Source organism: Capra hircus, chromosome 29 (genome assembly GCF_001704415.2).
Source record: "Capra hircus breed San Clemente chromosome 29, ASM170441v1, whole genome shotgun sequence".
In the NCBI taxonomy this organism is placed as follows: domain Eukaryota; kingdom Metazoa; phylum Chordata; class Mammalia; order Artiodactyla; family Bovidae; genus Capra; species Capra hircus.
Genome location: NC_030836.1, coordinates 42,640,501 through 42,655,231, shown reverse-complemented (window position 1 = coordinate 42,655,231; position 14,731 = coordinate 42,640,501). Strand labels below are relative to the sequence as shown.

Genomic DNA, 14,731 nt, shown 5'->3' with positions numbered 1-14,731 from the left:
CGCTGTTTGGGCCAGCTTAGGTCTCTAGTCCACTTTGGAACCAATCATGATACCCAGGGATGACACTGGGGTGGGATCAACTCCACAGGACCACATGGATCCCCAAAGGAGAAAGGCAAAAGGGAAAGGGATGTCAGGAGGCCCGGTTTTGAAGGAGATTATCAAAGGATATGGAAAAGCAGAGGGCTGACTTGATTAGATTGGACTCAAGAAAGATTCAGTTCAGTCGCTCAGTCGTGTCCGACTCTTTGCGACCCCATGAATTGCAGCACACCAGGCCTCCCTGTCCATCACCAACTCCCAGAGTTCCCTCAGACTCACGTCCATCGAGTCCGTGATGCCATCCATCCATCTCATCCTCGGTCGTCCCCTTCTCCTCCTGCCCCCAATCCCTCCCAGCATCACAGTCTTTTCCAATGAGTCAACTCTTCACATAAGGTGGCCAAAGTACTGGAGCTTCAGCTTTAGCATCATTCCTTCCAAAGAAATCCCAGGGCTGATCTCCTTCAGAATGGACTGGTTGGATCTCCTTGCAGGCCAAGGGACTCTCAAGAGTCTTCTCCAACACCACAGTTCAAATCTATTTTGGGCAGGTTGAACTTGTGGTGTCTAAGAGAAAACTGAGCCCAGAAGTCCAGAAGGAAGCTGGTAGGGTATGGGGTCCAGAGCCAGGGGCAGAGGCCAGGGCTAGAGATGGAGGCTGCAGTGTCCACAGCCCAGGGGGTTAAGGGTGTGGCCTGGGACCAAATGCTCACCAGCAAGGGTTTGGCAGCAGAGAGGATGGGAGTCAATTGGGAGCTCGTGTCCTCTCTGTCTGTCTGGCCCAGAGGTGGACTGAGTCCAGGCCCATCAAAGTCCTTTGGATTTACAGGTGACAGCCACTAGTGACCTTGGCAGGAGCAGTCTCTGTGGAGTGGTCAAGGGGTACAGAACCCTGCAGCAGGCTGCGGATTGAGTGGGAGGTGAGGACAAGGATGGAGGGTTGTGAACAGCCTTTTTTAGGAAGCCCAGCTTTTAAAAGAGCAAAAAGGCAGCAATAGCTTTAGCTGAAAGTGAAAGTCACTCAGTCGTGTCCAACTCTTTGTGACCCCATTGACCATGCAGTCCAAGGAATTCTCTAGGCCAGAATACTGAGGTGGGTAGCCTTTCCCTTCTCCAGGGGATCTTCCCAACCCAGGGATTGAACCCAGGTCTCACACATTGCAGGCGGATTCTTTGCCAGCTGAGCCACCAGGGAAGCCCAGTTGAAGGTAGCTAAAGGTGAACTTGGGTTGAAGGGATGATTGTGTGTTAGCATGTTGGTGTACACGGGCGATGGGAATGTCTTGGGATGAAGGGCCTTAGCCCTATTCAATCCCCAGAACCTCCCAGAACAAAGTGGGGTGAAGCCGAAACCACGAGGGCCAAATGAAACCTAGGCACTAGGCCCCGAGTACTCACAGGAGTGTGTGTGTGAGTGTGTGTGTATGTGTGTGTGTATGTGTGTGTCTGGGAGATGCAGAGCCTGGGAGGCAGGCTGGCTTTGAAGGGAGAAGGTACACCAGCAACTGGAGGTCAGAGGAAAGGAGTAGAATCTTGGGGTACAAAGGCAAGGCCTTGGAGTGGGTTTCTCCCAGAGGCCTCAATGCCCTCTGGAAGCTGGAGGCCAGGTCATGGGCTAATAGCCATGCAGTGGCTGGGGTGGTGGAAGGGGAGCATGAACAGGGGAGGTTGAGCAGGGGCAGGAGGGGTGCTCACAGCTAAGCCAGGAGCCCTGGATGGGCCATGTCAGAGCAGAGCTGGCCACCAGGAGCCAGCAGTTCTGAGGGACCGGCCAGGCAGGGGCTGTGCAAGTGAGTGGGCCAGGGTCTGCAGGGGCGATGGGGTATTCTGGGTAGGGTTCAGCAAGTAGTGAGCAGACCTGTTCAGCTGGATCAGATACAGGCTGGAAAGGCCTTGAGTACTGGGTTGGGAGAGAAGTTTCCACTTTGCCCAGAAGGCAATAGGGAACCATGGAAAGTTATTGAGCAAGAGTGGGGCCTGACCAAAGCAGTATCGGAGGATCTTTCTCCAGCTCTATTTCCATGGAGAGATCACATTGAAGGTAGGAATCTGGAACGGAAGAGCAGTCAGAGGGAGGCTGTCAAGGGTCAAATGTCACAGAGGAAGAGCTTTTAGTTCAGAGGCCTAGGAATGCCACATAGCAATGGCCTTCAGCTGGTCCACAGGGCACGGGCTGCCTCACAGAGCAGTGAGGGGCTTCTCCAGCTCTGCTGGGGCCTGTTCAAGAGGGGACCCTTGTTTCAGAAGGAAACCAGCATTGATGGAGACTTGAATGACATGCCATCTGAGATGATGCTTGTTGGATCTTCCCAACAATCAGATGAGGTCAGAGTTACTGTTCCCTCAGAGAGATGGAGGACCTGAGGCTCAGAAAGGCCAAGTAACTCACCCCGGGCCACACAGCAAGCAAGAAGCAGAGCCAGGACTCACCCTGGGTCTGAGCTTCCTGGCTGGCAGGGAGCTCCTGCACTTTCCCTGCGATTTGCCTCTCCTTGGCCATTTCTCCAGGGGTTTCGGCTCCACCCCACTTTGTTCTGGGTGGTTCTAGGGGGTATGGGCCACGGGGAGGTCCTGGGGATTGGATAGAAAGCTCAGTCAGTCCTGGAGGATCTTAACCCCATGCCCTTGTACCCCGGAGAGTGGGCTTCTCAGGGGGCTGGTGTTCAGACTCCCTGGGAAGACATTTGTGGCCTGGCTGAGGTGGGCCCCCTTGGTCCACGCTGTCACCGCCAGAGGGCGCCAGCTGTGGCCCAGGTTAGGGTGAGGGGAGGAGGCTCCTTTCCCGGCTTCCAGAGGAACAGGGGTGGCTCCCAGGTCTGGAAGCTGCCCCTCGTGGGTCCCATCGCCTGCTCTTGTCTCTCTGATCTTCCACCCTCATCCCTGCTCTGCTTGGGGGGAGTCAGATTTCCTCGGCGCAGGTGTCAGGAAGCCTGGGGTCTCTCCTTGCTGACCTCCTGCCTGCTCCTGCTTCGGTGAGCGCTGCTCACAGATGCGCCGGCCGGTCTCCTTTCCCTGCCCTCCTCACGCGGCCACAGTGCCGAGGCGGTGCCAAGCACCGGACTGTCACCTCTGTCACCTCCCAGTCTCTTCACAACCCCGGGTGGGAGTGTGGGCCTGTTCAGGGGGTTACTACCAGGACCGAGAGAGGAGGAGGGCAGTGCCTGGGGCACACAGCCTGCCAGTGGGCCCAGGGGGGCAGGGGGCCCCCTGGGAGGGACGGAGGAACCAAGGTCCTGTCTGGGCAGGTTGAGGGGATAGGGGCCCTGGAGGGAGCCCCACCCCCACCCCCATGCTCCTTCAGCACTATAGCCCACCTTCTCCATTTCCCCAGCTTCATCTCCCTTGGCCTCCTGTCCAACTCCCCCGGCTGCTCAGCCAGGTTTTTCCTGAGATCTTGCCACCCTCCCTCCCCCACCCAAGGGCCCGCCTGCCTGCCACCCTCCCCAAGCGGAGCCCCTTGGCTGTGGCCACCGAGGGCCTGGCCAGGGTCCCAGGCACCACGCCGCAGCGGCCAGGCTGGCCTGGCCAGAGCTCAGGACAGTCCCAGTCTGTCTGGCAGGGCTAGGGGTTCAGGATTGGCTGGAGCTGCCCCCGCCTTTGGGAGGAGGGAGAGGGGAGGCTGATGGCTTGTTCAAGGTCACCCTCCTTTTCTTTCCCAGCATCCCGCTTCGACCTTTGTCCCCTCTGCCTCACCTCGAGGAGGAGGGAGAGGGTGAGATGCCTAACACGCAGAGGACAGAGGAACAGTGAAGAGGAAGGATTTGGGGGCTTCTGGCATTTATTCAGCAAATATTGAGTGCCTACTATATACCAGGCGCTGAGAACACAGCAGTGAACACAGGGGACCTAATCCCTGCCGGTGGCTCAGCAGGGAAACAGTGGAGAAATAAACAATCACACAAATATTGTAAACTTGTATCCCTAGCAGTGTGGCAAAGGCTCTGGCTTCTTGGAGATCTCAGGGTGAGGAGCCTTATCTGGCCTGGGTGGGTGGCAGGAGGCCGCCTTCAGACACAGCCTGTGGCTTTAGTTTCGTGGAGGCCCCTGTGGGGGCTGTGCCAAGCCTCAGTTTCCTCAACTGGAAAACGCAGGAAACAAATGTGCCCGGATCAGATCACTGGGCTCCTGCCCAGCGGCCTGCAGGCCTCAAAATGCAAGCACCAGCATCCTCCCTGAGGAAGGGCTAGGGGAGCTCCCCGGCGGGGAGGGCACTCCAGGAGACGGGTGGCCCTCACAAAGCTCCGAGGTGGCCTCAGGGAGCCGAGGGACCCCAGTGCTGAGCTCCCCCAGCCCCTCCGCCTAAGGCAGGAGAGGAGGCGCTGGTCCCTGGCTGCCTCCTTGCTCCCCCTCCCACACCCCTGCGTTCTAAGCCACGTGGCACCTCGGTGCTCTGGGAGAGGAGGATTTCTCACCTGGGGCTGGGGGAGCCAGGGAAAAGTGGGCGGCATGTGGGGTACTGCTGAGACCAGGCTCCATTGGAGCACCCGCTCTATCGCACCCTACAGCCCCGGGGCAGGGAGGGGGTGCTGTCTCTTTAAGAGCCTTCTGGCTGCTGGGAGCAGATGGCCAGGCCGGCCGGGGCCCCTTGTCCTTTGTGTGGCTTTGCACAAAAGAGGGGGCCAGCTGGGGAGGGGGGGCGGCTGCAGCAGGTGGGAGGGTGGGGCCTTGCCCCTCCCCCTCCTAAGCCTGCAAGGATGCCCCTTGGGGAGGTTTGCTCACTAGGAATGCACCTCCTCTCTGGACATCGTGGCCCCCACCATCATCCCCAAATTCCTAGGATACCCTTCCCATGTGGTGTCCCACCTCCTAGGCAGAAGCCTCATCACACCAGGGTCTGCAGACTCCCCCACTCCTCTGCAACTCCAAGGCATAAGCCTTCTCTCCCTGCCCCCACCTCCAGAGTAGAATCTTCTCTGGCCCTGAGCTCCAGGCTCCAGGGAGAAGTGAGAATACAGCTACCTCCTTATGGGGGGCAGGGTGCAAAGGATGGCAGGATGCTGGTGGCTGGGGGTACCTGGGGCAGCCTGGGAGGAGGGAGGCCAGAAAGAGCATGATGCTGAGGTCTGGGGGTGAGGTGAGATGCTGGGCCCTGGACCCTGAGTATGAGCATGGAAAAGAGGCAAGGGGGAATTAGGGGACTCAGCCGAGGCCCTGCTTAATGGGGGGCTGCTGTGGGCAAAATGGAAGACTCCATCATAGGAGAGAGCTGTGAGCAGCCCTGGCTGCCTGCCAGGCGGGAGGGGACAGAGAGGAGAGGCTCCCTAAAGATTGGAGGTGCTGGGGGTGGGGTGGCACCCTGCCACTCAGGAGGGCTTAGGCTGAGGAGGCTCTTTTCATTTGTAGCCTACCTCACAGCTCAGACCTGCCCTCGGCCTATTCATTCTCCTCTATCCAGACCTCCCCACCCTGGGGCTTGGTGCCCAACCCATGATTTAAGAGGAGGAAAAAGGCCCCAGCGCTCTGGCCGGAGGTGTGGCGGGCAACGTGGCCGCCGGCTGGGTGGCCCCAGTTGTGGCCCGACAGCACCGCAGCCGGGTGGGGTCGGGCCTGCCTCTGCCCAGCCGCCCTCAGAAGCCCCCGGGACCTGGAGGCCCCGGCCGGGTCGTGGCCCGACCGCAGGACCCCGGCCGGCTGGCCGCAGGCAGCGTGTGGGGGCGGGGACCCCTGGCTGGGCCCGGGGTTGCTTCTAAATTTAGGAATCTGATTACAGAGTGGCCGAGGAAGGGAAGGGAAGGGAGAGGAGGGTGCGAGCGCCGGCTCGGCTCAGCCTGGGCACAGCGGGGTGTGCCCGGGCGGAGGTGCGTCTGGGAGTCCGGGGTTCGGGTGGGAGGGGCCGCGGGCGGGAGGGGGCCTCGGCCTGTGTGCGCCGCAGCACGTGCCTGGGGCGGCGGGGACGGGCACCGGCGCGGCTCGCAGGCTCCGAGCCGCCGCCGCCGGTGTGTGTGCTGGCTCTTTGTGTGCCTGGCAGGGTGGCTGGGTCTGGCTTTGAAAGTCTCTGCCCACCCCCTCCCCCCTCTCCGTCTGTGCCGCGCTACCCGCTTCCCGGTCTGTCACTCTGCCCGTGCTCGTCCTGGGGGAGGGGGCTCTCCTCCCAGCTGGGATGACAGTGAACTCGAGGCGGGCGTGGGAGGGGGCGGGGAGGACAGACCCCCAGCTTCCCCCCCACTCTGCAGTCCAGGTCTTCCCCTGCACTTCCCACGCCCCATCCCGCAACCCCATGGGCCACTGTTTTGGGGTGCGCACTGCAGCCGTTTAAGGGAACTGAGGTGACCCCTGGGGACCCACAGATGCACACCAGAAGCCAGGCTCCTTGGCCCGGTAGCTCTTGGAGGAATTCAATCCTCGCCTGTCCGGCCTCCCATCCGCTCTGGCCCCCAAGGGCGCATGATGTGTGTGTGCGTGGGGGGGTCCCCTCTGCGGAAGGGGGGGGCGGGGAGTTCCTTGGCAGGAAGGGAAATGGAAGGAAAAGCTGGGCTCCACCCGGGCGGGCGGGCGGGCAGGCGGCCTCAGGGCCCCCGGGGCAGGCGGCGGTAACCCGAACCCGCTGCCGTGTGGGGCTGGTGTGCGCGTGGGTGGGGCTGACCCCTGGCTACTCCTGGGAGTGGGGGGGGGGGCAGAGGGTCTCCCCCTGGGGGGCAAGTCTGCAAGTCCCGGGGGCAGGCAGAGGGAAGCGCGCGCCACCCGGGTCCTGACCCCACCCCCCGGAGGTCTAGCCCCGGCCCCCAGGCCCCGCCCCCCGGGCCCTGCCTCCCACCCCAGGGCCAGATGTTCAGCTGGCGGAGGCATCGGCTGGGGGAGGGGTGCTGAGGCCGCAGCCGGCACTACTTCCCTGCCAGCAGCTTCATTGTGTGCGCGAGGAGCGAGCGGCGGCGGAGAGCGGGCGGGCGAGCGAGCAGCCCGAGCGCGCCGGGGAGAGCGAGCGAGCGAGCGCGCCGGCTAGGGTGCGAGGCGGCGCCCGCGGCTGCGCTCCCCCGCCTCCCGGCAACTCTGCCCCAGCGCCGCGCGCCGTGCGCGCCGTCCCGCCGCCGCCGGCTGCCGTCGCAGGCGGGGGTCTGGTCCGGACAGGGGTCCCCGCCCGGGGACTGGGGCATCCTGGTGCAGCCGAGAGACGCGGAGCTCGCGGGGAGGGGCGGGGGCGGGCGGCAGTTGCGCCGCAGCGCCCGCTCGCTGAACTGCGTGGGCAGGCGGGCAATTGGGGCTCCACGGCGCCCCGAGGGCAGGTTGCCCCGACTTCTCCGGGGAGCCCCCAATTCCGTGGGGGCGTACAGAGCGAGCGCGCCGCAGCCGCACCGGACCTTGCGGCTCTTCCCCCGCGTACCCCACTTCTACACAAACTTTTCTGAAGCCCTCACCTCTGGGGGTCGCGGAGAGCGCCGGGCTGCCCGCTGGGCTTCTGCTCCGCCGGACCCTAGCCACGCTTGACCTCCTGGCTCTCGTAGCCTCAGTGGCGACCCCTCCAGGCCGGGCCGGGCGCGGCACTCCGGGCGAGCGCGGCAACCACCGCGGCTCTGCGAAGGCTCCCGCGCCCCCCGGGGCGGCTGGGCGGGGGTAATGCCCTCGGTGATGGAGAAGCCGAGCGCGGGCTCCGGGATCCTGTCCCGCAGCCGGGCCAAGACGGCGCCCAACGGCGGACAGCCGCACTCGGAGGATGACAGCAGCGAGGAGGAGCACTCGCACGGTGAGCCCGGCAGCCTGGGGTTAAAGGCGCACCGGCCCGGGGCGGGGGGAGGCGCGCGGGGGAGAGTTGCCGACCCCAGGGGTACTGTTAGGCATGGCTCCTGCCCTCCTTGAATCGGAGCCTCTGCTTTGCTCTCCCCAAGCCGGCACAGGGAATCTGGAGGCTGGGCCCCTCGCTGCCGGGGAGGCAGTCCTGCCTGCCCCCTCCCTGCCCTCAGCCCCCGAGGTACTCAGGCGTCCCTCCCTTTCACAGCTTAGGCTCCTCATACCTTACCACCTTGCAGAGGAGTGAGGTCTGGCCGGGGCAGGAGCTGGAAAGACACCTCCACACCAAGCCCTGAGGCTCATGTGGTGGGGAGGAGCCTTGGATTCCCTGCAGGGCTGTGGTCCAGGTCTAGGGGCAGCCCTCCAACCCCCCTCGCCCCCCCACTAAGTCAGAACAAAGGGCTCTGCTGGACCTGGGCTTTAAAACTGGCCCGTATTCCGCCCCCCCCCTCCCCCCGCCCCAGGGCTATAGCTAGGCAAGGTCTCTCCTTTTTCCAGTTGCTTCTGTGACTGAGGGTAACTGAGGAGATGATCAGGGAAAAGTGAGCCTCCTGGAAGATGGGGGCCCTGGGTGGTCAGGAAGAACTCCAGGCCAGCCACCTCCCCCGCCACATCCTCCCATCCTCCCATCCTCCCTCCCTGGAGTCCTGACTGCCTCCCCCTGGCTCCACAGACAGCATGATCCGCGTTGGAACCAATTACCAGGCCGTAATTCCGGAGTGCAAGCCTGGTGAGTGGCAGGACAGGCTGTGAAGGGAGGGGACTTGGGGGCCCGTGGCTTGGCCCTGGGCCCCACCTGAGGGAGCCCTTGCCTGGCGCCCACTGGTGGGACAGGCGGGGGTGGGTGGCCGGCCCTGTGGCATGGCTAGTTTTCCTGCTCTGCCTTCCTGTCTGGTCCTCTGCGCCTCCTTTCCCTCTGGGCCTCACCTCACAGGCCTCACTCCGCTGCCCTCTGGCCTTGGGTCCAGGCCAGGGCCACCTGGGTGATGGTGTCCTCTGTCCTCTGCCTTTCAGAGAGCCCCGCACGCTACAGTAACAAGGAGCTGAAGGGGATGTTGGTGTGGTCCCCCAACCACTGTGTGTCAGATGCCAAGCGTGAGTGGGGTGGGATCCTGGGTTCATGCATACCCTTGGGAGCTGGGGGCCTGGTTCTCCTATCCGCTGCCGGCCAGCTCTTCTCAGAAGTGGGCTAGAGGCTGAGACATGTGGGTTCAACCCCTGCCCTGGGGCTCAGGGTCAGGGGCCTAGTCCCTGGGGGCATACCCCTGTCTGGACAGGCCTGGGTTAGGAGTTGTAACCCCTCCTCCAAGAGCTGGCTCCTCCCGCTTCTGCAGTTGACAAGTACATTGCGATGGCCAAGGAGAAGCACGGTTACAACATCGAGCAGGTGAGCCTCGGCCCCGCAGGGATTCAGGGAGGAGACAGCACGGTGCTGAGGGCGGCTGAGCCCGAGTCCTCCTCTCTCCTGGGCCAGGCACTGGGCATGCTCCTGTGGCATAAACACGACGTAGAGAAGTCGCTGGCTGACCTGGCCAACTTCACCCCATTCCCGGATGAGTGGACGGTGGAGGACAAGGTCCTATTTGAACAGGCCTTTGGCTTCCATGGCAAGTGCTTCCAGCGGATCCAGCAGATGGTAAAGCCCTCCACCCCTGTCGGCACTCCTCGGGCCCTTCTTTCTGATAAGCCTTCCCGGGGCCTGGAGTCTTAGGTGGGCTCCAGCCTCTGGCGTTGCCCCCTGCCCCCAGCTGCCTGACAAGCTGATTCCTAGCCTGGTGAAGTATTACTACTCTTGGAAGAAGACCCGCAGCCGGACCAGTGTGATGGACAGACAGGCTCGGCGGCTTGGGGGCCGAAAGGACAAGGAAGATAGGTCGGGGCCTGGGGAAGCTGTGGGTGGGGGTAGACAGCGCTCCTGCAGCCCCTAGCCCCTCCCTCACCCACTCCTTGGCCCCCCTGTAAGCAGCGATGAGCTTGAAGAGGGACGAGGAGCCGTGAGTGAGGGGGAGCCGGACGCTGGAGACCCCAAGAGAGAGGTGAGGGTGCAGAGCTCTGCTGGCCTGCCCGCTGGCCCACCCTCTCCTTGGGCTCTGCACTGCTCACCTCCTCTTTCTTCCCTGGCAGCCTCTGCCCTCTCGGCCCCTGAATGCCCGGCCGGGCCCAGGAAAGAAGGAGGCCCAGGGCTCCCAGTACCGCCACCATCCGCTGAGAACTCGGAGGCGCCCGCCCAAAGGCATGTACCTGAGCCCTGAGGGCCTCACCGCAGTGTCAGGGAGCCCGGACCTTGCCAACCTCACGCTTCGAGGCCTTGACTCCCAGCTCATCTCCCTCAAGCGCCAGGTAGGGGGCCCAGGGGAAGGAGGAGCTGTGAGAGGGGACAGTTGGCAGCTGGGGACTCTTAACTGGGGGCAGCTGAGCTGTAAGGGAGGTTGTGTGGTTGCCAAGCCTGCATTTTCTCCATCCTCTGGGTTTCTGGGTAACTTGATGTTCTGTTTTGGTCACTAATAAATAAATAAATAACGCTGGTCTTTGAAAAGGGGCAAACCCCAGTGTCTCCCCTACTGAATGGTTGTGAGCGATGAGATGAGGTAGATGGCTGGGTGAGGGTTGCTATTGATGGCCTCCTGGCGTGGAGTTTGACGGCCCTCTCTTGACTTACCTTCCCAGGTGCAAAGCATGAAGCAGACCAATAGCAGCCTCCGCCAAGCCCTGGAGGGCGGTATTGATCCACTCCGCCCCCCTGAGGTGAGGCTGCTCTTTCAAGTTTGGGGGGCAGGAGGGACTCTGTCTGGTGGCAGAGCAAGAAAGGGGAGTTTTGTTTGGAGAGCAGGCCCTCTGTTCCCCTGTTTTTGAGTCTCAAGGATCCATCCCTTGCTCTGCAGGCCAATACCAAGTTCAACTCCCGCTGGACCACGGATGAGCAGCTCTTGGCTGTACAAGGTGGGTGAGGCTCTGGAGAGAACAGAGGGCCCCAGGAGTGTCTCCTTCCCCCCAGGGAGCTGGGGCAGAGGGGAAGGATCAGGGAAGTAACTAGATCTAAGGCGGTATTCACACTCTGCTGCCCTTTTGACCCTTGCAGCCATCCGTAGGTATGGCAAAGACTTTGGGGCTATTGCAGAGGTGATTGGGAACAAGACTCTGACCCAGGTGAAGACCTTCTTTGTGAGCTACCGGCGCCGCTTCAATCTGGAGGAGGTGCTGCAGGAGTGGGAGGCCGAGCAGGATGGGGCCCCTGGAGCCCCGGTCCCCATGGAGGAGGCTAGGAGAGGGGCTCCCTTGCCAGCCCCAGCCCTAGAGGAAGATGATGAGGTGAGAAGGGGAGAGAGAAGTGCTGCGAGGAGAGAGGAGAGGAACCACCACCTCCGTCCTTAAAGATGGGCTGAGGGTGTGCTCGAACCCGGTTTCTCACCCTTCTGTCTCCTCTCAGGTCCAGATCACATCCGTCTCCACGTCGGGACCCCGATCGGGGCCCCCTGCACCGCCCCCTCCTCCACCTCCCACCTCGCTGTCCCAGCCACCCCCACTGCTGAGGCCACCCTTGCCCACGGCCCCCACCCTGCTACGCCAGCCACCCCCACTCCAGCAGGGCCGTTTCCTTCAGCCCCGGCTGGCCCCCAACCAGCCGCCACCACCTCTCATCCGCCCTGCCCTGGCTGCCTCCCGCCACAGTGCCCGCCCTGGCCCTCAGCCCCCACCCACCCTGACTGGAGCCCCACTGGAGCCTCCGGCACCCTCGCTCTGAGCCCCGAGGCTCTCCGCCAACCAGAGGCTCCAGAAGCCCTCCGCTGGGCGTCCCTGGGGACCTCCGGCTTCACCAAGGACAGAAGGGACTAGAGGTCGCGCCAGGTCTTTCAGGACCCAGGGCTGCCGCGCCTGGCACAGCTGGCCCCGTGGGTTCTGCACGTTGTTTCCGGTGGCCAAGCCCGGCCAGGGTCTGGGGCCTTGTGAGCTGGCCTGAGGGTACTTTCTTTTCCTGGCTGGGACTGGAATGGCCGCCTCTTAGCGGCCAGGGCTTGGCCTTTGGTCCTGCCCTTCGTGTAGGGGGTAGAGACCATAGCGTGGGGCTGGGGGCGAGGACAGTTTCACGTGTTGGCTGTTCTTCCTCTTTCTCTTCTTGTAGCAATAAGTCTGGGTGAGGCGGGGAGGGCACTGGAGGGGGGAGGTGGGCAGAGAGGTCCCTTGGGGCCAGAGAGCTAGCTCTCCTGTCTTCAGGAGCCGGGTGGGGATGCTGAGGAGCTCTGAGGGTGCCCCCCTGCCCACCAGCCTAGATAGAGTAAGGAGGGTTGGGAACATATGCAGACATGGGTTTATTTTTCAATGTTTTTTAAAAATAAAACCTTCAAGCTCACTGAATCTTCTTTTGGTTTAAGGGTCCCAGGCTTAGTGTCTTTGTCAGGGCCATGGGTCCACCCAGCGCTGTCCCTTCTCCAGGGCCCAAACAGCGATCAGTTCTCCCCAGCAAGGCAGGTGGGCTGGGCCATATCTTGCCCATGGGGACTGGGTCCCTGCCCAGTTGGGATGAGAAACAGGAGGAGGCAGCTCAGATTCCAAACATTCTCTTTATTACGTGTTTGATCCAGAGGAGAAACTAAGTGCAGGAAGGGGGGCTGGGTGGGGAGGGGCCACCTTGCCTGGGAGCCACCCCCCCACCGCCAGCCACCACCCCCTTTGGGAGCCAAGCCTTGCCCTCCGGGCCCCTGGGAGCACCCGGGCTGTTCCATAGGGCAGGAAGGGGGAGGGAAGGAGGGAGGGGGAGCCCTTGGTAGGAGCCGAAGCCCACGGTCAGGGCTTGGGGCGGGAGGGCTGAGGTTGGCAAGGCCCCTTCCTGGGACCCAAGGGCTTGACTTGCCATGGAGCCAGGCCTGGGAGTGGGGTGATGAGTAGGGGTGGAGTCATCATAAATCAAAAAAAAAATAAAATAATAAAATAAAAAATAAAACCCATCACAAAAAATGTACAACTCAGGTGAGGGTAGAGGCAGCCTCTGGTTAGGACCCCCTCCCCCAATTTCTCAAGAACAGAAACAGCAGAGAAATAAATTAAGGGAAGCAGCGGCTGCCACCAGCCAAGCGCCCGTAACCAGCCACTCCCACCCTGGCTGCGGGGGTCAGCGAGCTGCGAGGCCCGTGGCCTACCTGCCCCCCGACCCCATGGAGGGCAGAGGCTCCCGGCCCTGCTGCCCTCCGAAGCCTCGGCCAGGCGGCCCTGGAGGCCCGGGGCAGTGTCTCCTGAGAGGAGGGGCGACAGTGTGAGGAAGAGAAGGCAAGGCCGAGATGAGTGGCGAGGGAAGTCACTGCTACGGAGCTAGCTGGTGCCCAGATTAATGCCAGTGAAGAGGGGCAGTGGGGAGAGGACCGGCGAGGGGGCTGTGCTTTCAGACAAAGGCCCTCCCAGAAAGGAGGATGCCGTCGTCCCTATTCCGGAGACTAGCAGCCCGGGCGGCCCCTGGGGGCCGGGAGCCCATCTGCCCTGCGGTCCCCTCCCCTCCCAGCCCTGGGGTCAGCCCCGCCTTCTACCCAGGAGGGGGTGGGAGAAGATGGCACAGACTTTTTGAGGAGGGGAACAAATGTCCCCACAGCAGCTTGTGGAAGGAAATGCCCAGCCTCTGGGGAAGGAGGGGCAGAGGATACAGTGTGGAGGGAGGCCGAGCCCCACGCCTAGCCTGCCAGCCCCAGGCCGCCGCCAGCCCCCCGCTTCTGGGCTGCGCGGCACCCCCGCCCCAGCCCCCAGCCGCCCAGGCCTCCAGCCCAGGGGCCTGAGGTCAGGGGAAGGCCACCTCTGGTGGTTTGCTTGGAGGGGAAGGAGGAGAGGAGAGGGGAGAAGCCCAAAGTGGGCCTGGCGGAGGGCCTGACAGGGAACTCCACCACTCTTGCCTGAGAGTGTTCCAGCCCTGAGCCACCCTCCCGGGAAACCCCACAGATCCAGTCTCGACTGTCCCAATGGGGCAGGGAGGAAAGGTGGCCGCTGGGAAATTTTTTTTTTTTCTTTTTTCTTTTTGGTAATAAAAAATTTCTTGGTTTAGGCGAAATACTCTGTGCAACCGCAGTACCGAGGGGGAGCCCTGCCCCCCCCACCCCCTCCCTCCCCTTCCTTTGCCTCCTGTGGGAGAGAGGGGGGAAGGGGGGCTCTATGGGCAGGGGTAGCTGTGGGGAGGGGGAGAGAACCATCTCCCATCCCCCACAAACATGGAAGAAAAAACTGAGAAGGGCGGGGAGGGGGGAAGTGCCAGCAGGGGAGACACACCGACCCATCTCTGCAGTCTGGCCCGGGCGGGCGGAGCGCCGGCCCCAGCAGCGAAGTCCAGCTGGCCGCCTCCGCGCCCCCCACTCCTGGCAGCCTATTAAAGCTTAAGCTCGTTGGCTATTTTGGAGGCAATGTTTTTGAAGGCCATGGAGGTGCCCGATATCCGCTTAAACCGAACACCGTTGAGAGACAGCCGCGGCAGTTTGCACACCTCCATCTCCCACTGCACAAAGTTCTCGTGGCCGGGCGTGCCGTGCATGCACAGCAGCATGTACTTCTCGTGTAGCTCGCTCTGGCAGCTGTTGGCGTCCAGCACCTTGCGGATCTCCCGCATCATCTCGTTGGGCTCCATGGAGCTCGTGGTCTTCATGCTCCACGTGAAGCGCAGTGAGCGGGGCTTGGCCTCCCGAAACTCTTCCTTCTCTTTGTCGTTGCCGCCGCTGCCCACCACGTGAGGTCTGCTGAGAGGGCAGAGGTGGGCGTCAGGCGGGGGCTGCGGTGTCCCACCCACGGGAGCACCCCCCTGGTAGATGGACCCTGAGACCAGAGAGGACAGCGGGAGGGTGCCCCGGAGGCAGCGGTGCTGGAAGAGGGAGCGTTAGAGCTGGCCCGGGGAGCAGAGCGGGGCGAGGAGCATGGGCAGTCCTGCACCCCCGTCTCAGGGCAGAGCAGGGAGGAGAAGCCAGCCCCTGGCCAGGGGTGATGAGCTGACAGCTCCATGCTT

At 62.7% G+C, this 14,731-nt stretch overlaps 2 protein-coding genes across 17 annotated transcripts in view; one reads left to right on the top strand and one right to left on the bottom strand.

Annotated features, from left to right (window-relative positions):
* RCOR2 (REST corepressor 2) lies at positions 6,909 to 12,117 on the top strand. Of its 2 annotated transcripts, XM_018043196.1 has the most exons (12): positions 6,909 to 7,720; positions 8,438 to 8,494; positions 8,779 to 8,859; positions 9,099 to 9,151; positions 9,239 to 9,400; positions 9,513 to 9,637; positions 9,731 to 9,800; positions 9,889 to 10,104; positions 10,432 to 10,509; positions 10,647 to 10,704; positions 10,844 to 11,073; positions 11,192 to 12,117. In XM_018043196.1, exons 1-12 carry the CDS (start codon positions 7,594 to 7,596, stop codon positions 11,504 to 11,506), a joined length of 1,572 nt encoding a protein of 523 aa, XP_017898685.1. In that variant the 5' UTR covers positions 6,909 to 7,593; the 3' UTR covers positions 11,507 to 12,117. The 2 variants fall into 2 exon arrangements, with proteins under 2 accessions (XP_017898685.1, XP_017898686.1); XM_018043197.1 differs by lacking the exon at positions 10,844 to 11,073 and having other exon boundaries at positions 7,487 to 7,720.
* The window catches only part of MARK2 (microtubule affinity regulating kinase 2), a 57,976-nt gene continuing 55,549 nt past the window's right edge, over positions 12,305 to 14,731 (bottom strand). For 8 of the 15 annotated variants that reach the window (XM_018043188.1, XM_018043191.1, XM_018043192.1 and 5 more), the window contains one exon: positions 12,305 to 14,468. In XM_018043188.1, coding sequence (XP_017898677.1) covers positions 14,105 to 14,468 — 364 coding nt within the window. In that variant the 3' untranslated portion in view covers positions 12,305 to 14,104. The remainder of the gene's footprint in view (positions 14,469 to 14,731) is intronic. The other 7 variants (XM_018043182.1, XM_018043195.1, XM_018043184.1 and 4 more) reach the window with 2 other exon arrangements.

Coding starts and splice junctions, on each gene's coding strand:
- RCOR2 (XM_018043196.1), top strand. CDS start 7,594: ATGCCCTCGGTGATGGAGAAGCCGAGCGCGGGCTCCGGGATCCTGTCC. Junction 8,495..8,778: donor AATTCCGGAGTGCAAGCCTG/GTGAGTGGCAGG, acceptor TCTGCCTTTCAG/AGAGCCCCGCACGCTACAGT. Junction 9,801..9,888: donor CTGGAGACCCCAAGAGAGAG/GTGAGGGTGCAG, acceptor CTTCCCTGGCAG/CCTCTGCCCTCTCGGCCCCT.